The sequence below is a fragment of the Agaricus bisporus genome (assembly GCF_000300575.1).
Source record: "Agaricus bisporus var. bisporus H97 unplaced genomic scaffold AGABI2scaffold_6, whole genome shotgun sequence".
NCBI lineage: Eukaryota > Fungi > Basidiomycota > Agaricomycetes > Agaricales > Agaricaceae > Agaricus > Agaricus bisporus.
Window position 1 is genome coordinate 1,638,013 of NW_006267369.1, and position 14,188 is coordinate 1,652,200.

At 45.9% G+C, this 14,188-nt stretch overlaps 6 protein-coding genes across 6 annotated transcripts; 2 read left to right on the forward strand and 4 right to left on the reverse strand.

Annotated features, from left to right (window-relative positions):
• Positions 1-153: 153 nt before the first annotated feature.
• Positions 154-1,849, reverse strand: AGABI2DRAFT_193374 (hypothetical protein). The gene is made up of 5 exons (XM_006462004.1): positions 1,727-1,849; positions 843-1,661; positions 757-784; positions 520-701; positions 154-462 (listed from the first exon to the last, which is right to left on the reverse strand). Exon 2 carries the CDS (start codon positions 1,543-1,545, stop codon positions 904-906), a length of 642 nt encoding a protein of 213 aa, XP_006462067.1. The 5' UTR covers positions 1,546-1,661; positions 1,727-1,849; the 3' UTR covers positions 154-462; positions 520-701; positions 757-784; positions 843-903.
• Positions 1,850-2,563: 714 nt separating this feature from the next.
• AGABI2DRAFT_186124 (hypothetical protein) lies at positions 2,564-4,906 on the reverse strand (the record flags this gene model as incomplete). The annotated part of the gene is made up of 6 exons (XM_006462005.1): positions 2,564-3,247; positions 3,269-3,594; positions 3,654-3,818; positions 3,872-3,978; positions 4,036-4,521; positions 4,585-4,906. The coding sequence occupies 6 exons, from the start codon at positions 4,904-4,906 to the stop codon at positions 2,614-2,616; spliced, it is 2,040 nt and encodes a 679-aa protein (XP_006462068.1). The 3' UTR covers positions 2,564-2,613.
• Positions 4,907-5,038: 132 nt separating this feature from the next.
• On the forward strand, positions 5,039-6,975 carry AGABI2DRAFT_193377 (hypothetical protein). Its single transcript, XM_006462006.1, has 9 exons — positions 5,039-5,189; positions 5,245-5,365; positions 5,424-5,592; positions 5,652-5,714; positions 5,768-5,804; positions 5,861-6,052; positions 6,100-6,418; positions 6,470-6,617; positions 6,789-6,975. Exons 1-7 carry the CDS (start codon positions 5,109-5,111, stop codon positions 6,199-6,201), a joined length of 765 nt encoding a protein of 254 aa, XP_006462069.1. The 5' UTR covers positions 5,039-5,108; the 3' UTR covers positions 6,202-6,418; positions 6,470-6,617; positions 6,789-6,975.
• A 471-nt stretch (positions 6,976-7,446) lies between these two features.
• Positions 7,447-8,130, forward strand: AGABI2DRAFT_70795 (hypothetical protein; the record flags this gene model as incomplete). The annotated part of the gene is made up of 4 exons (XM_006462007.1): positions 7,447-7,545; positions 7,602-7,734; positions 7,793-7,962; positions 8,014-8,130. The coding sequence occupies 4 exons, from the start codon at positions 7,447-7,449 to the stop codon at positions 8,128-8,130; spliced, it is 519 nt and encodes a 172-aa protein (XP_006462070.1).
• On the reverse strand, positions 8,109-12,755 carry AGABI2DRAFT_186127 (hypothetical protein). The gene is made up of 24 exons (XM_006462008.1): positions 12,634-12,755; positions 12,418-12,569; positions 12,291-12,362; positions 12,165-12,241; positions 11,998-12,108; positions 11,831-11,948; positions 11,646-11,737; positions 11,502-11,599; positions 11,293-11,453; positions 11,001-11,243; positions 10,681-10,946; positions 10,439-10,625; positions 10,178-10,387; positions 9,979-10,130; positions 9,813-9,929; positions 9,634-9,757; positions 9,412-9,575; positions 9,262-9,356; positions 9,125-9,210; positions 8,952-9,068; positions 8,742-8,891; positions 8,565-8,693; positions 8,373-8,509; positions 8,109-8,322 (listed from the first exon to the last, which is right to left on the reverse strand). Exons 1-24 carry the CDS (start codon positions 12,675-12,677, stop codon positions 8,209-8,211), a joined length of 3,216 nt encoding a protein of 1,071 aa, XP_006462071.1. The 5' UTR covers positions 12,678-12,755; the 3' UTR covers positions 8,109-8,208.
• Positions 12,756-13,540: 785 nt separating this feature from the next.
• On the reverse strand, positions 13,541-14,170 carry AGABI2DRAFT_193379 (hypothetical protein). Its single transcript, XM_006462009.1, has 2 exons — positions 14,136-14,170; positions 13,541-14,083 (listed from the first exon to the last, which is right to left on the reverse strand). The coding sequence occupies exon 2, from the start codon at positions 13,721-13,723 to the stop codon at positions 13,559-13,561; it is 165 nt and encodes a 54-aa protein (XP_006462072.1). The 5' UTR covers positions 13,724-14,083; positions 14,136-14,170; the 3' UTR covers positions 13,541-13,558.
• Between the last annotated feature and the right edge of the window lie 18 nt (positions 14,171-14,188).

Consider the following 14,188-nt stretch of genomic DNA (forward strand, 5'->3'; position numbering starts at 1 on the left):
GAAAAAAGCAAGTCAGTCGGGAAAGTGTCAAAAATAGAAACACAAAAGTATTGATTTGTCGGAGATGAATATCGTGGAAAGAAATTACAATTCGGTCCCACACCTGCTAACTTCAAGAATCTCTAATTTTAAGTTCCACTCATTCGACCCGCAAACCAAGTCGCCTTTGGGGCAGGCCGACGCCGGGCGCGAGGAATCTGGATCCCGCGGTCAAGGCCTTCCGCCCTCCACCCGATACGCCGCCTGCTCCTCTGTTGTTTTTGCGGCAGATTTCCTACCCATAGGACTGGTAACTCGGCGCGAGACTGTTTCCCAACAGTGCTTTTGCTTACTCATGGACCGCATGGGCATATCTAAAGCCCGTCGTTCGTCAGCAAAGTTCACGTCGCGGTTCCGCAAATCTTATTTCCGGTCGCGTCTGTAAAGAGGCGCGTGGACGTTCCAAAAAATTTCCCTGGAAATGTAAGCTGCTCAGTGTTTCACTAGGGTAATGTGACGCTGACACAACCGATGACCAAGACTAAGAGTCGGGTTCTATGATTTGCTAGGAAGATATGTCAACTCGAAACCTCCGGAGGCTCTCAAGATTCGCGGCCCTATCTGGCGGAAAAGATCTTGTTGATTGCTCGAACGATTTGACGTCTGAAATAAGTTAAGCTTTGGATCTGAGCAAACATTCTACTGAACTTTAAAGTTAATCGGTAAGCTCTCACGAAAGCGACTTTGCCGTGCCGGAGCTAAATCCAAATCATAAAGTAAAATAGAAATTCGTTTCAACCAGATTGTAAGTAACCCCTCCACGGCAAGTATTTCCGAGCACCTGATAACCATCAAGAAACTAGACTTGCAATTATAATTCCATAAAATACGAAGGACAACAAGAAAGCAATTCGAAAGCTCATGTCAACACGAAGTACTTGGTGCACCCATCAAGTTCTCCCGCTCATCCACCTTCCTCGCAGCAACCTCAAACAAAATACTTCTCGGTGCTCGCGCCTCCTCTCCTCCTTTGGAGAGTACCTCCGGCTCCAACATGGGTTGTGGTCGTGATAAATCCATCATCAGCCGCTGGGACCCTTGACCAAAAATCATTCCCTGCTCGACCATTGTTGCCAACGGCAAGTTATCTCGCCCGACACTCCCTTTACCCCGCAATCCCACCCATCGGGATCGACGACGTCGAACATCGACATCAATCCTCGGACCATTGGCCAAGCCGAGACTTGTTAAATCGTCCAACCAAATGGACGCAACTCCCTCCTCGTCCTCTTCCTCGTCCTCCTTCTTCTTCACCTTTTCCAGCTGTTTTGCCCTCGTTCTCAGCCTCCTTGTCACCAAACCTTGGCCTTGGCTAGAAGTAAAAGCCTGACTTTGCGACATTTCAAACTGGCTACCAAACCATTCATCCTTGTCAACAAACTCCATCTTCTGTTTGATACCGACATTCATGACTAGAGCACTCCCCGGTTGAATTTCCCTTCCCCGAGGCAGTGGTGGTAGTGATGCTGATTTCTCGCCCCTCACATCCGTAGTATTATTTTTCATAATTGGCCGTGTGTCTGTAGCAGGAATCTCGATAACCTTGCCTATGAGGTCACCGTGTTTTTCGCCAAAATGTTTGACAAGATAATCTTCTCCCTTAAAGTTAAGAGATATACAATCTTATTATTACCGAGTTATTGATGTTAAACAAAATGAAAATAAATAAATTACGCAGATAACCTACCAGGTATAGGGCAAACAAGTGGTATCCTTGATAGATGAGCAGAATCTACATGGTCCAAAAGTGCTTGTCGACTGAAATGCAAATTACAATTGCATTTAGACAGCCTGCAGACATAGCCACTCTGTTTGATTTGGTTAACAGAAAATAAGTCCAATTACTTTGAGAAATACGATACCTTATTCCGATCGCTTTGGTGACAATGAACAAGTTGTAGATGCTGACAAAAAGAATTAATATGTGAAAATATGACTCTAAAACAAACAAAGATCACCTTTTTCAAGAGCATCCAAGAACCAAGTACAACAATGCATTCTGCCTTTGTACCAGTGCCCCAGTCGCATTTGACCAGATTGGCAGTATTTCTGGCCAGTTCAACAATGCTATCGCCATTCACAGTGCACAATGCCGACCGTCGTTGGTCAGGGTGCAGCAAGCTGCTCATTGCATGCACCTGAGCTGGGTCGGAGGGAGCAAAGTTCGATCAGGGTGTACGAGACACAGCTGATTTGCAAAGTCGGAACTCGCTAAGGAGTGCAGGTAAGCACGAAAAGTAAGTGTTTTGGCTGAAAGCAAGCGGTGTGACAGTTCGCGTCACGACGCGACTTGCTTGACAAGCGTTGTGGTCGGAGGTCAAGGCACCATGAAGTGTTTATGCATGGAAAGGGAGCAAATAATACCCAATTGCCGAACTGTGCAGAAGGAGATATCTGCTTTTCTTTTATTGATTTTCGAGATGCCATTCGGCGAGATAATCAACGTAATTTATCTCATCAATCACAATAATTCTGGTCATCCAGAGTTTCCAGACTTAAAGAAGTTTCGATAAATATCCATAAGATCTTGTTATCAATATAGGGCAGTCAGAGAAAAACAATTACACAATGACGTTACGATTTACTGAGCGTTTTGAGTCTCGCTTCAGCAGCTCTCGCTCGTCGTTCTCTCTCAACTTTCGCCCTCATCTCCGGCGATAACCCGGCCACACCTTCGACAGCTCCCGTGGTGCCGCCCAACTTCCTTGGTCCCGTCGGATTCTCCCGCTTCGAAACTACAGGTTTTGGTTCTGGTTCCGGGTCTATAACTGTAGTGGTGGCCTTCTTCGCAGCGGCTTCTCTCTCTCGTTCCTTCACTTTGTCTTTCAAACCTTTCCGCCGGACCTTCTTCTTCTCTTCCTGCTCTTGCTCCATCTCTTTACTTAGCTCGCTTGGAACGCGTGCCGCTCCGAGCCAATCCCATTTATCAGGATAGGTAGCAGCGCATCGGCGGAAGATATCACGGATAATTTTGGTTTTCGCCAGATCGTACGCGGTGCGCTTCGTACCGGGTTTCAAAGGCACTTGTTCCGCTTCTGCTTCCACGTCCTTCGAATCTTCTTCAATGTCTTTATCGTCATCGCGAGTGGATAAAGGTATAGGAATCGTCGGATCTGCATTTTTGTCCTCCAAAAGCCACTTGACGGTATCCTCGCTGCCAACAAGTGTGGCTGCCTGTAACAAAGTTCCCGCCCTCCTCATTGAGCTACTCACGTCCGTGTAGACGAACTCAGGTACAAGTGCATTAATGTCACCAAACACAGATTCCTCTCGTTCCAAAAACGATTTAAGCGCTTCCAGTCGGTCTCGAGAAACCATGTCCAAAGCGCGAAGCCATTTATCCTTGAGCACTTCTTCCTCTTTCGTGAGTTTCGGCTTCAGAGAAGGGGCAGGTTGTGAGGGTATTTGTGATGTAGGTATATCTGTTGGTTTCGGAAGTTTGGGTTTGATCGAGGCAAGATAAGCCTCATCTTGCTCTCGAAGCTCTTCCTCAGTCAGATGGGACACTTTAGGCCGGGTAAGTTCGAGAAGACATCGCGTTAGCTCAGACTGTGTCTGGAGAGAACATGTGAGTTATGCGAGATCGATAACACTGTAATAATGCAAATACTTACAGGTCTCCGCGTCGGAAAGGGAAAGGTTCTGAGACGGTCATCGCCTTTAACTATGGGTCCATCGAAATCAAAAAATATACGTCGGTTGGAGACGCTAGCACGAATCCATATCCGCTCGCAACCATCAATGTCCTCCGCCCATTCAAGCAATAGGTTGCGAATATCCTATACGTAAGATGAGTATAGTATCGATGCAGGGGATAAGGTGCGATGCCAACCTCTTGTAAAGCTTGCTCGCCGTAACGACGTAACGTGGCGCCAGCACTCTTGGCAGGACCTTTGGCATTATCATTGACAGATTGTGAGCCACCCTGTTTTTTTCGAGCTGTTTGCTGTCAGTCAGGTAAACTGCATGTGAAAAGCATCGAAGGCTAGCACGAACTGGTATAACGATGAAAAGTTTTATGGCGTAATACCTCTGTTTCCGGCTTGGGTTTCTTTTGTTTCTTTTTCTTGCCGGAAGTAGTAGCAAGAGTGTCCTCCTCTTCTCGTTCCTCGTCTGACTTGTTCGCTTGAACGATGGCACCAGCAAAATGGCCCCCAGCGACCATGAACAAGGCCCATGACCTCCCTTCTGGCCCCCCTCTCTGCATGTCTTTTAGTTCTTGTAGGTAGCCATCTGGCTCAACATATGTGGGTAGCATAGTTCGATAGACACCGAGTTGTGTCTGGTACTTGGATGAATGAAACCACGCGAAGGGTGATTGTGGTGCTCTCTTCTGATGTTGTTGCTCATCTTCAGAGGGATTGAGACGAGCATTGAGACGCTTTGTCTTGTTGACAAGAGTATTGACTGCGTCTGACGATGCTCCGCCAGAAGATTCGTCCTCGTCCTCGGATGCTGAGCCCGACAGCGAATCATCAAGAGCTAAATACAATACATCGTGAGCCTACTTGTCCAAAGGGTGAACGGGTAACTGTAAAAACTCACCTTCCACGAGCTGGCCGAATCTATCTTCCGAAACAGGTTGTCCACCGCTGAGGCGCGTTTTCACATTGTAACGATGCCAATCAGACCGGAAATGAGATCTTTGCTCATCGACATCCGAGAACGTAACACCCAGACAAATATTACAAGCCCGAGCACCAGTATTTGCACTCGAGACTAGGGTACCATCGGTACCATCCTGAGTATGTTTTTCGTCTGGAATAGAATTGGAATTAGGAGACTCGGATAGTAGGGTTCGTAGAGTTAGCGAGTCTAGAAGTTCTGGTGGAAGATTGAAGAGGTGGTAGACTGCTTGGGCCTGCATTGCTTGGTTCTATGTAGGTGGTATATGTATGATAAGTCATGAAAGCCCAGCCGAATTCTTGACTCGATCACACGGCAATCTCCTGTGCTCCATAAATAGAAATAGACCACTGCGCACTGCGTGTCGTTGCGTGTCTCCTGCGTGTCGTTGCACCGGATCTGCGCTATATAAGACTTTTCGGCTCTCTGTAACCACTGATAACATGTCTAAAAGCTTCAAAGACAGGCCCCGCAACGCCCTCTGCCTCTTCGATGTTGACGGCACACTTACACTAGCCCGTCAGGTCCGTCATTTCATACTCTTCCCTGTATGCGATCCTTGACTGCTCAGCCTACTAGGGTGCATCCAAGGAGATGATTGATACCCTTCGTCAACTACGCAAAAACGTAGCCGTTGGATTTGTTAGTGGCTCCGATCTTGCCAAAATAATCGAACAACTCGAGACAAATGGGTTCAACGGTACTGATAACCTACCTGTATCCATACCCTGTCTATTATCTAACTGTCAGATTTGCAGTCATTAATGACCTCGATTATGCGTTTGCTGAGAACGGTCTCTCAGCGTACAAACTCGGTCAACTTCTCCCTTCTGAATCGTTTATCAATTTTGTTGGGGAGGAAAAGTACAAGGTCCTGGTAAACTTCATCCTTCACTACCTTGCCGATATGGACATTCCCATAAAACGGTAAAAGATACCCTTTCCAAACAGACTACACCGAGGCACTGAGATTTGATTTTTCGAAGTGGAACTTTTATTGAATTCCGTCGGGGAATGATCAACGTCAGTCCCATTGGCCGTAACGCGACGTCAGTCCTACTAATTCTGTAATCTACCCGAACACTCATGAAAGTCTACCTAGTATTAAAGAGCGAATAGAGTTCGAAAAGTTAGACAAGGTACCCACAAAGATATATGCGATAGGAAAGCCGCAAACGTATATTTCATAATTTAGGAAAAACGGTATCGCGAAAAATTCGTCCAGGTTCTCAGGGAAAAATTCTCCGACTACGGACTTACGTTTTCCATCGGTGGTCAAATTTCTTTCGACGTCTTTCCTAATGGATGGGACAAGAGGTACGCGCTTCGTAGGGTAGAAGACGAGGGTTTCGACGAAATTCATTTCTTTGGCGATAAAACATTCGAGGTCAGTGCGGCTACTCCTGGGCAACCATATTTAATCATCCGATCTAGGGAGGGAATGACTATGAGATCTTCGCCGACCCTCGGACGATAGGACACTCCGTCAACAACCCTGAAGACACTATTCGCATCCTCAAAGAACAATTCCTTTAATGATTAATTTATTAAATGGCTGAACACCTGAGAATGATACCCGTAGAAACAATAGTGGCATGGATTCATATCTCGAAAGTATACACATGAATAGCCATACTAGTAGAATGCAGATACACGATGGCAGGAGCAATCCAATGATTTTGGCGTCTAGGTAGCATTACCCTCAGCAAAGTTGAGGAGATCAGAGTCTCCAGGATCCATGACGGTCATCACTCTGATGAAGTAGTCAACATCCGAACAGCATAATCTACGAAAAGTTGCTTACCCCACGCGGAACAGCTTTCCAGCCGCAGTGCCGAGGGCAACGTTCGTACCAGCAAAGTGGTGGACGGTTGTCTTCGAGAGCATAGCATAGTATTCGACTTCAGACTTGCGTAGAGGAGGGCAGTTGCCAGCAATCAACACAAGCTTGGCTGGATACCGTTATAAAAAATCCGGAGAAGACCAAGCCAAGTAGGTATTTCAACGAGACGCCGGATAGAGGTAGCAAAACAGAAAAACAGAAAAAGAATATTGTCAGCTCAAGGGACCTTCTCAGCCTCACGCTCCAGCCCCCGGAAAGATAGGGAACGAAGCGTACGCACCTTGTCCATTCCTCATCGATTTGAGGGCAGATTTGTAGCCAAGGCTGTATTTACCCGACTTGACAACGAGAGCAAGCCTAGCGGCGATAGACTCGCTGCTCTTTGTTGCCTTGGACTTTTTGGAGGGGGCCATTGGTGTTCAGTCGATGTCGGTGAAGGTGTCTTGAGGATTGATCTTGCAATAACGTCCCCAAATGCGGATGTTTGATGAAGCTGTATAGTTCTTAGAATTAAGGTTTGGATTGGGACGATCTTATCTAATCACCTCTGGCATTGATGCGATCAAAGCACGATGCTATCATGCTAAAAAAGGAATCTCAACAAAACGAAAGTCGTTTGATTGTAAGGGACTGAAGATATAACAAAATTAATTCAGAAATCAAACTCAGAACATTATTGCTAGAGTGACGATTTAAAACCCCTGGCCCGAATGCTATTGAAGCCGACGAGCGCAGCAACTCTTACATGTATCTCTATTATCATCCGACAAGCTACCCAAACTATGCAACCAGGCTGCTATCAAGTCGCCTGGTCAATAAAGATTCCCGGACCCAGCGGACTGCCAACTCCTAGCATATAAATAAAACAGTTTTTGGATTCACAATCAACAAACCCCTTTTTTTCTTTCCCTCCCCTATAGTCTGTTCCGCCTTTTTCCATGCCAAAACCTTCTAGACTAGGATACATCCAATCATACCCTCACCTCCTGGTTGATTTTGGAGACGGCGATTTTAATTCCTGTCTTCGTGCAACAAAGGTGTGTTACTAGTAGATTCTTTCACCGTTAGATTCACTCGGCTGAGATATTTTAAGACATTCAAAGCAGGCGACTATGTGGCTCCACTTGAACTCGGGAAGTTGACAAAGGGTCCGAAGACTTATACGTCTGTCCAGTATGGTCCGGGATCAAACGACCACATTGAACTCAACTCCGACCTCGTCTACAGTGCGGCCCTTATCAGTGATGTCGTGACCATTAACGAGTAGCTTTTTTTGTCCTTCAGTCAATCATTCTTGCGATCCAAATGTAGCTTTCGACCTATCCTCTTCCGATCCAAGTGAATGGCATGTCCGCGCTCTCAGGCGTATCGAGACTGGCGGGTCGGTCACCTTTTTTTATCCCAGCACGGAATGGGACATGGACCAACCGTTCGCTTGTGAATGCCGAGCTAAGGTAATGTTCATTCACACACTCTTATTGGGCCCGTTACGCTAACCGAAGAAGACTTGCCTTGGGTCCATATATGGCGCCAAATATCTCACCCTTTCACAGCTGGCCGCACAAAGATGGATCAGCCCCTATATTCTTAAGCTAGTTGCAGAGCGGGAAAAATCATTATAATATGCCAGTCACCTAGGATAAGGTAGAAGACGGGTATCCAAACTTACAGACAAGGATATGTAGGAAATAAAAATTGTTTCACCAAGCCTCGTCATCAAACCGTTCTAAGGCTGTATTAGCATCCTCAGCGTCCTTCTGTGCCTTCTTTCTCATGTAGAATATTGGGCAGTCTTTGCTTGTACACAAGACATCCTACGCACTCTTAGCATTGATATAATCATACCGAAAAATTCACGATATACCTGATGTAGAGATCCCTGGCATCTCTGGCACTGGGTCCACAATCGTGCAAATCGTACCTGTAGCTCCGAAGTCGACATGACTTGCTTTTGGTAAAGTTCCGAGATTCTGGGCCGACAATTATTGCAGATAGCACCATCTAATTGCAAGTGCCTCAGATCAAGGCCGGCGAACACAACCGTATAGAAACTCACTAGCAATGCTGTTATTCGTCTTTAAGGCTGTTTTACAACCGAGGCATGTAACGGTTTTGACGGCGAATTTCATGAGGCCACCTACAGTGGGTGTCGCAATCTGTATTGTCCTTGTATGGTCACCAGACACTATTGAACTTGTCAGAACTCCTTTCAAAACAAGTGTCAAGGGCTTACACAGAGAAGAAGCCTTTTCTCCGAGAATAGGTTCGAAAATTCTCATCAATGGTTTTGAAAGCTGGTTCTCGAGGTAGTATTTCGTATCGATCGGTATACTGTTTTCCAAAACGTAAAGAGGATCTTCGGACTTTTCGTATGCTGCGGCGCCTGTTGATGAAGTCAGAATTAGCTTGCGAAATCATCTTTTCCATATGCGATAAGGTGCACCTTTTATACCCTTGATTATGACATAGGCAACACGATCTCCTAGTGCTGGTGCAGATCCGGCATCACGCTGTTTCATTCGTTCTGCCAGCTCAACGTGTGCCTGTTTTCCAGCATAGTCTGTATTCGAAGTTCATTTCAATTGCAATCCAGGCTTTATGCTCTGTTAGACTGACCCGTTTTTGACAGTGCTTTTGTGATCACTAGTTGAGACATATCAACCTTGTTTTGTAACAGGTCGGCAATCATTTGCTTAACGTAGCTGAAATGAGAAGATCAAGCACGGTTTTGTGGCGTAGACATAGGAACGAACATTTCAGCAGCTTTGACATCTCTATCAATCAAAAGCTTGTGAAGACTTGTCTCGATGACTGTCGACACCAGTCTGCAATTATCTCGACGGACAGTCTAAGGATTTTCATCATCCAAATGTTAACTATTCATGAAACCATCAATCACATACCTCAATGCCCTTCGAGTCCATCTTGTCATACTTTTCTGCCTTGGTCCAGTACAAACCTGCATATCGTTTCTTACTGATGAGCAAGTACGGATAATACACCTTCTCGAACTCAAGCTTGATCGGCTTGATAAATTTTGCGGAAACGAATTCGGCGGCTTCGCTCCCTAGAAATGATTGCGCCTATTGGTGACGAATTATTTGCCAGAAAATCGAACTGCATACCGAGAGCCATGACTTGGGCAAGGTCATTCTGCCCAAACTTGACCATGACGGAATCAGTATCTCCGTAAATGACCCGGGCGTCATATTGGTGCCCATTAGCGATACAAAATTCGGCCTCGACTTCCTGTTATGCCCGTCAATCTCCTTTTGGCTTTCCGGGAAAAGAGAAGTCAGCATACTTGTTTCGTTTTCTCAATCATTTGACGGCCATAAGCCGTCACACTGGATGAGATGGGCAGGCAAGGAAGCTTGCCCACGGTGGCACCTGTAAAACCATACACTGAGTTTGCACTAATCTATTCAAAATCAATACCTATGCTGCATCTTGGAAGCAATCCTGTATACCTTAAGTGCCAACTGTCGACCATCAAGTACGGCCTTCTTGAATGGATCCTTCTCCATCTTAAGATCGGCCTTCGCACGCTTGCGAGCAGAAATGAGATCCTCGAGAATTGTTGGTAACAAGCCCTTCCTTTTCATCGAGGTTACAAAGAAATCTAGCCGAAGTTAGAACAGATAAAAAAATAAGTCCTCAAGTACCTACCATTATTCGGTGTTTGGATGTAGTCGACATCTTTCACGAGATCCAGTTTCTCGATCATGTTTCCGTCGATCAGTGTGGTGTAACAAAGATTGTGCGCCATCATGATTGAAGGGTATAGGGAACTAAAATCGAGAGTTGCGATCGGCACGTCATAATAACCTTTCTTCGGTTCTATCACTGTGGCTCCTTCATAAGCTTCTCCATCGGTACCTTCAAGATGTGAAGAAGTCGGCATTATATCATAATAGGATTACCCCTCACCTTCCCCCTTTAATGCCGGAATGACATAACCTTCTTCGTTTGCCTTTCTGAACAGCTGTGAAAGTACCTTGATACTTTGGCCACGAGATAGTAGATAATTGAACGGCACTCCCGTTACACGTGCCATTTCTGTGTAGTTGACGAAGCACATAAGCTTATCCAACAATCTCTGCGGCAGATATGCGTCCTACCCAACATGATGGTCAAGTTATCGAATCTAGAATAAATTCGCTAATACATACCTTCAAGCAGTACACCGCCAATCGACGGCGCGACTCTGGGGTGCCGTTGTATAGTTCTGTGATAACCGAATGGTGCACATCTTCCTTCTGCTCCCCCAAAAACTGTGCACAGACTGAATTCAGAGTATAACTTCGTAGTTTGTGCTCTCGCTGCATGAATTGGAGGATATCCATCTGGAGCCGACCATAGAGCGGGGTTTCCTTGGAATCCCGTTGACCATAAGCCCTTGAAGAGAAGTGGGTATTTTTTACTTCAGTCCTGACGTCTAGAGAGAACGATTTCAGCATAACAGTTCGAGCCGTCAAAGCTTGGTGCGCACTTCTCAAACGACCCAAGTAGTTGAAGTTGGCCACTTCAAGCGCTTTCGCTCGATCCATTAGGTAGGGAAAATCGAAATTTGCGATGTTGTATCCAGTTATCACATCTGGGTCAACTTCTTCAACGAAATCTCGCCATGCCTGGAACAGAGACGCTTCTTCTGTGAAGGTCAAAACTTGCGATCCAACAATATTCGCGCAAGTATTGAGGTTGAAGACGTTGCGGATGAAAGGTTTATCTTCCCCTGTCAGCAATTAACTAGAGCCAGCAATCGAATTAATGCTGGAAGTTACCGTGTCTCGTCACCATGTTCGCAATCTGGATGACAGGATCAGTTTGAGCCTCGGGAAAAATCCCTTTTCTACCCGCACACTCAATGTCGAAACTCAGGATCCGCAGCGGAGCGATCTTTGACCAAGCACCTTCTGGAGGATGTGAAATAAAGGCGTCGTATCTGTGAAACCATGAAGCTCGAAACTGCTGAATTTAAAAATGATCCTACCTCATACGTAGCTCAATCTGACAGTGAGATCGTTTGTGTTGTGAAGTTACCAGTTTGTACTTTCCGGGCGGCACCTCGATCCAGTTCATTCCAACAACCTAAGGGATGTTAATACCTGAGGAGATGCAACGATAAATCAGTTACCTTCGTATCGATCATGAACCTAAGTGTGAAGACAATATTGCTTTCGAAGGTAGGTACAGGTTCCGATGGGAAGAGGCCTTGGAACTGGCATTCTGCACGTTCAAAGAGACGTAAAGAGCCGGCGTATAAGTTTGAAGGGCCATACGAGGCTGGACCAAATTACTCATCTCTGACTCTTGGTAAACTCTTTGGATCACTGATTGTCAGCTTGAGGAAAGAAACCTTATCATCCCCTCTGTAACCCCAGAGTGTCCGCTTGGCAAATTTCTCCACCTTTTGAACAACATTACTACCAACGGTTTGCTTCACTATTTGAGTAAGAGCAAACGAATCACGACTCTTGTTGACCCACATTAAGGTATCCTTTGAACGCAGTCATGTCTTCGTCTTGAAAACCTCGGGGAACTGCAATATAAAAATAGGGCAAGAAATCTGTGATTAAAGCCATAACACTGTGGCCCTCCTGAACAACGAATGATCAGAAAAGAGGATTCAAAAGATGCTGCATGGGGAGCTTACCTGTGTTACTCCATACATCCGAATTCCGAAGTGGCCATTACCATCAACGCCTTCCTCCACATCAATCTGCTGAAACACTGAGGAATGTCAGCGGAATCTGGATAGAGAAGAATTCGATAGATTGACCTATGGAGTCCTGGTCAGGATCGATTTCGTCTAGTCTTGGGCGTCCCCAGCGGTTTGCTCCACCCTCCGCCTCTACAAATTTCCTGAGAATAAGCTGACTTTTCACTACACGAAAGGCCAACCATACCGGGTGCATTTGTACCCTCTTCTTCCTTCAACTTTTCTAGTACATCGGCAAACGAGGGCTGAGACTGTACGCCCTGCAACGTAGATGCCCCGTTCCCTAATTTCCTCTTCTTTACTGCTGGACCTTCTTCAATCTCCTCGCCGTTCAGTGTTCTGATTAAGCAGCGTCGACTTAGCGGGAAAGAATAAGCACGCAAAATACGGGAAGTTGACGCACTTTGTTCGTTCAAGAGGCTTCTTTTCCTTCTTTGAGTAAGGCATCACGAAAGAAAATGCGTAACTTCAGACGTTAGGTTACGGAGTCGCGAAGATGTACTGCACCGCGACGTTGGGCGGTGGTGAGATAATGCTTAAAGAGTGGACCTCAAAGTGATGATTTGTGACATGACGCGACGCGTCTAATTATAGTTTTTCTACCCAATTTTATGATTCAACTACTGTTTCCCGTCCGCTTAGAATCTCATAGCCATAAGAATTGTCCATGTCGTGGCCTTACATGATTTCTGCTCACTTAATAAAACAGGGTCGTTCAATGTTTCGAAATAGCTACATGTATTGTGTCATGTTCAGAAGATTTCGCGTACCGATTAGCGCGTTGTTGAGTAACGGATAGGTTATGAGTGGATGCATATGATACTAATGCAATCATGCTGCAGTCGCCAAATCGTCTAATCATTTGCAATGTCCTACGACCATGTACATTCGCCAAACCAGATCGCCCTTCCTTCACTTCCTTCAAAGTTCAAACGTTCCCGAGCCATCATTGATGACGTGATATTCTGAAAGCGTCTTGAGTTAAGACATAGATATGGATGAAAAGGTGACTTTACATGCCTCAGTATTCCAGATACCATTTGTATCCATCGCCATCGGCGCGCAAGCTTCATAATGGAACATATGTCCGGAACGATCTCGTCTGCCAGCACCATTCCTCAACAACGATTACAGCGGAGGCAAGGAACCATTTACCTTTGACAAGTTTACGAAACTATCAGCGGAGGTGGAAACTCTACCTGAAAATAAAATGTTAGACATAAAAGCGGAGGACATATGAAATATACGAGTGATTCAGCAGCATGGTTCAGCAAAACGCTATCCACGAGACGTTGCACTGTGGTGCTGGAGATAGCATTGGCCTCAAATCATGTTGTAAAGCTTGACTTTTTTTCATGCGACGCACTGTCTTGGTATTGCACGGTTTGAGGGAAACGCGCAGGGAGTCGGGAAATGGTATCGTCTGGAAGTGCTATTGCCTGCACATTATTTCCGGGATTCCTCCGACGCCTTGGCCCTGTCTTGGCCCTCATTTTTTGGTTATTGGGCCTTCTCGAATTAGCTTCCTTTGTCAGATTTCTATTCTTTTATTTTTCTTCTATTCTTCTATTCTTCTTTTCTTTTCTTCTCTTTTTGTTTTGATATCGGGCATCTTCGAGACGTCTTGTTCTTTCCACAGAGTTACCAGGTACCCTCAGCCTGAGCCTCCCAACGATCGCGCAACGCTCCCCGTTAACTAAATATCAGACCGCTCTCTCGATACGTTCTTGAGCTGACAGAGGTGGGGGAAACAGCACGGTCGGTTTACGGGAGACTTGGGCGGCTCCAGGAGACACCGGCTGTACACCAATGTTACCCACTGGGAGGGCAGAGTCATCTCCACTACCCGTAACCTACACATGCACATGTGTCAGCGAGAACACTCAAATGGATTGGTGGACATACCCCGCTTCAAGACTCTGACGCGGCCCTCTTCTATGATACGGCCATATAATTAT

Coding starts and splice junctions, on each gene's coding strand:
- AGABI2DRAFT_193379 (XM_006462009.1), bottom strand. CDS start 13,723: ATGAGGGCCAAGACAGGGCCAAGGCGTCGGAGGAATCCCGGAAATAAT.
- AGABI2DRAFT_193377 (XM_006462006.1), top strand. CDS start 5,109: ATGTCTAAAAGCTTCAAAGACAGGCCCCGCAACGCCCTCTGCCTCTTC. Junction 5,805..5,860: donor AGTTCGAAAAGTTAGACAAG/GTACCCACAAAG, acceptor TTCATAATTTAG/GAAAAACGGTATCGCGAAAA. Junction 6,053..6,099: donor TTGGCGATAAAACATTCGAG/GTCAGTGCGGCT, acceptor CATCCGATCTAG/GGAGGGAATGACTATGAGAT.
- AGABI2DRAFT_186127 (XM_006462008.1), bottom strand. CDS start 12,677: ATGCCTTACTCAAAGAAGGAAAAGAAGCCTCTTGAACGAACAAA. Junction 12,242..12,290: donor TCCTGACCAGGACTCCATAG/GTCAATCTATCG, acceptor GACATTCCTCAG/TGTTTCAGCAGATTGATGTG. Junction 8,892..8,951: donor CATAATCAAGGGTATAAAAG/GTGCACCTTATC, acceptor CTTCATCAACAG/GCGCCGCAGCATACGAAAAG.
- AGABI2DRAFT_193374 (XM_006462004.1), bottom strand. CDS start 1,545: ATGAAAAATAATACTACGGATGTGAGGGGCGAGAAATCAGCATCACTA.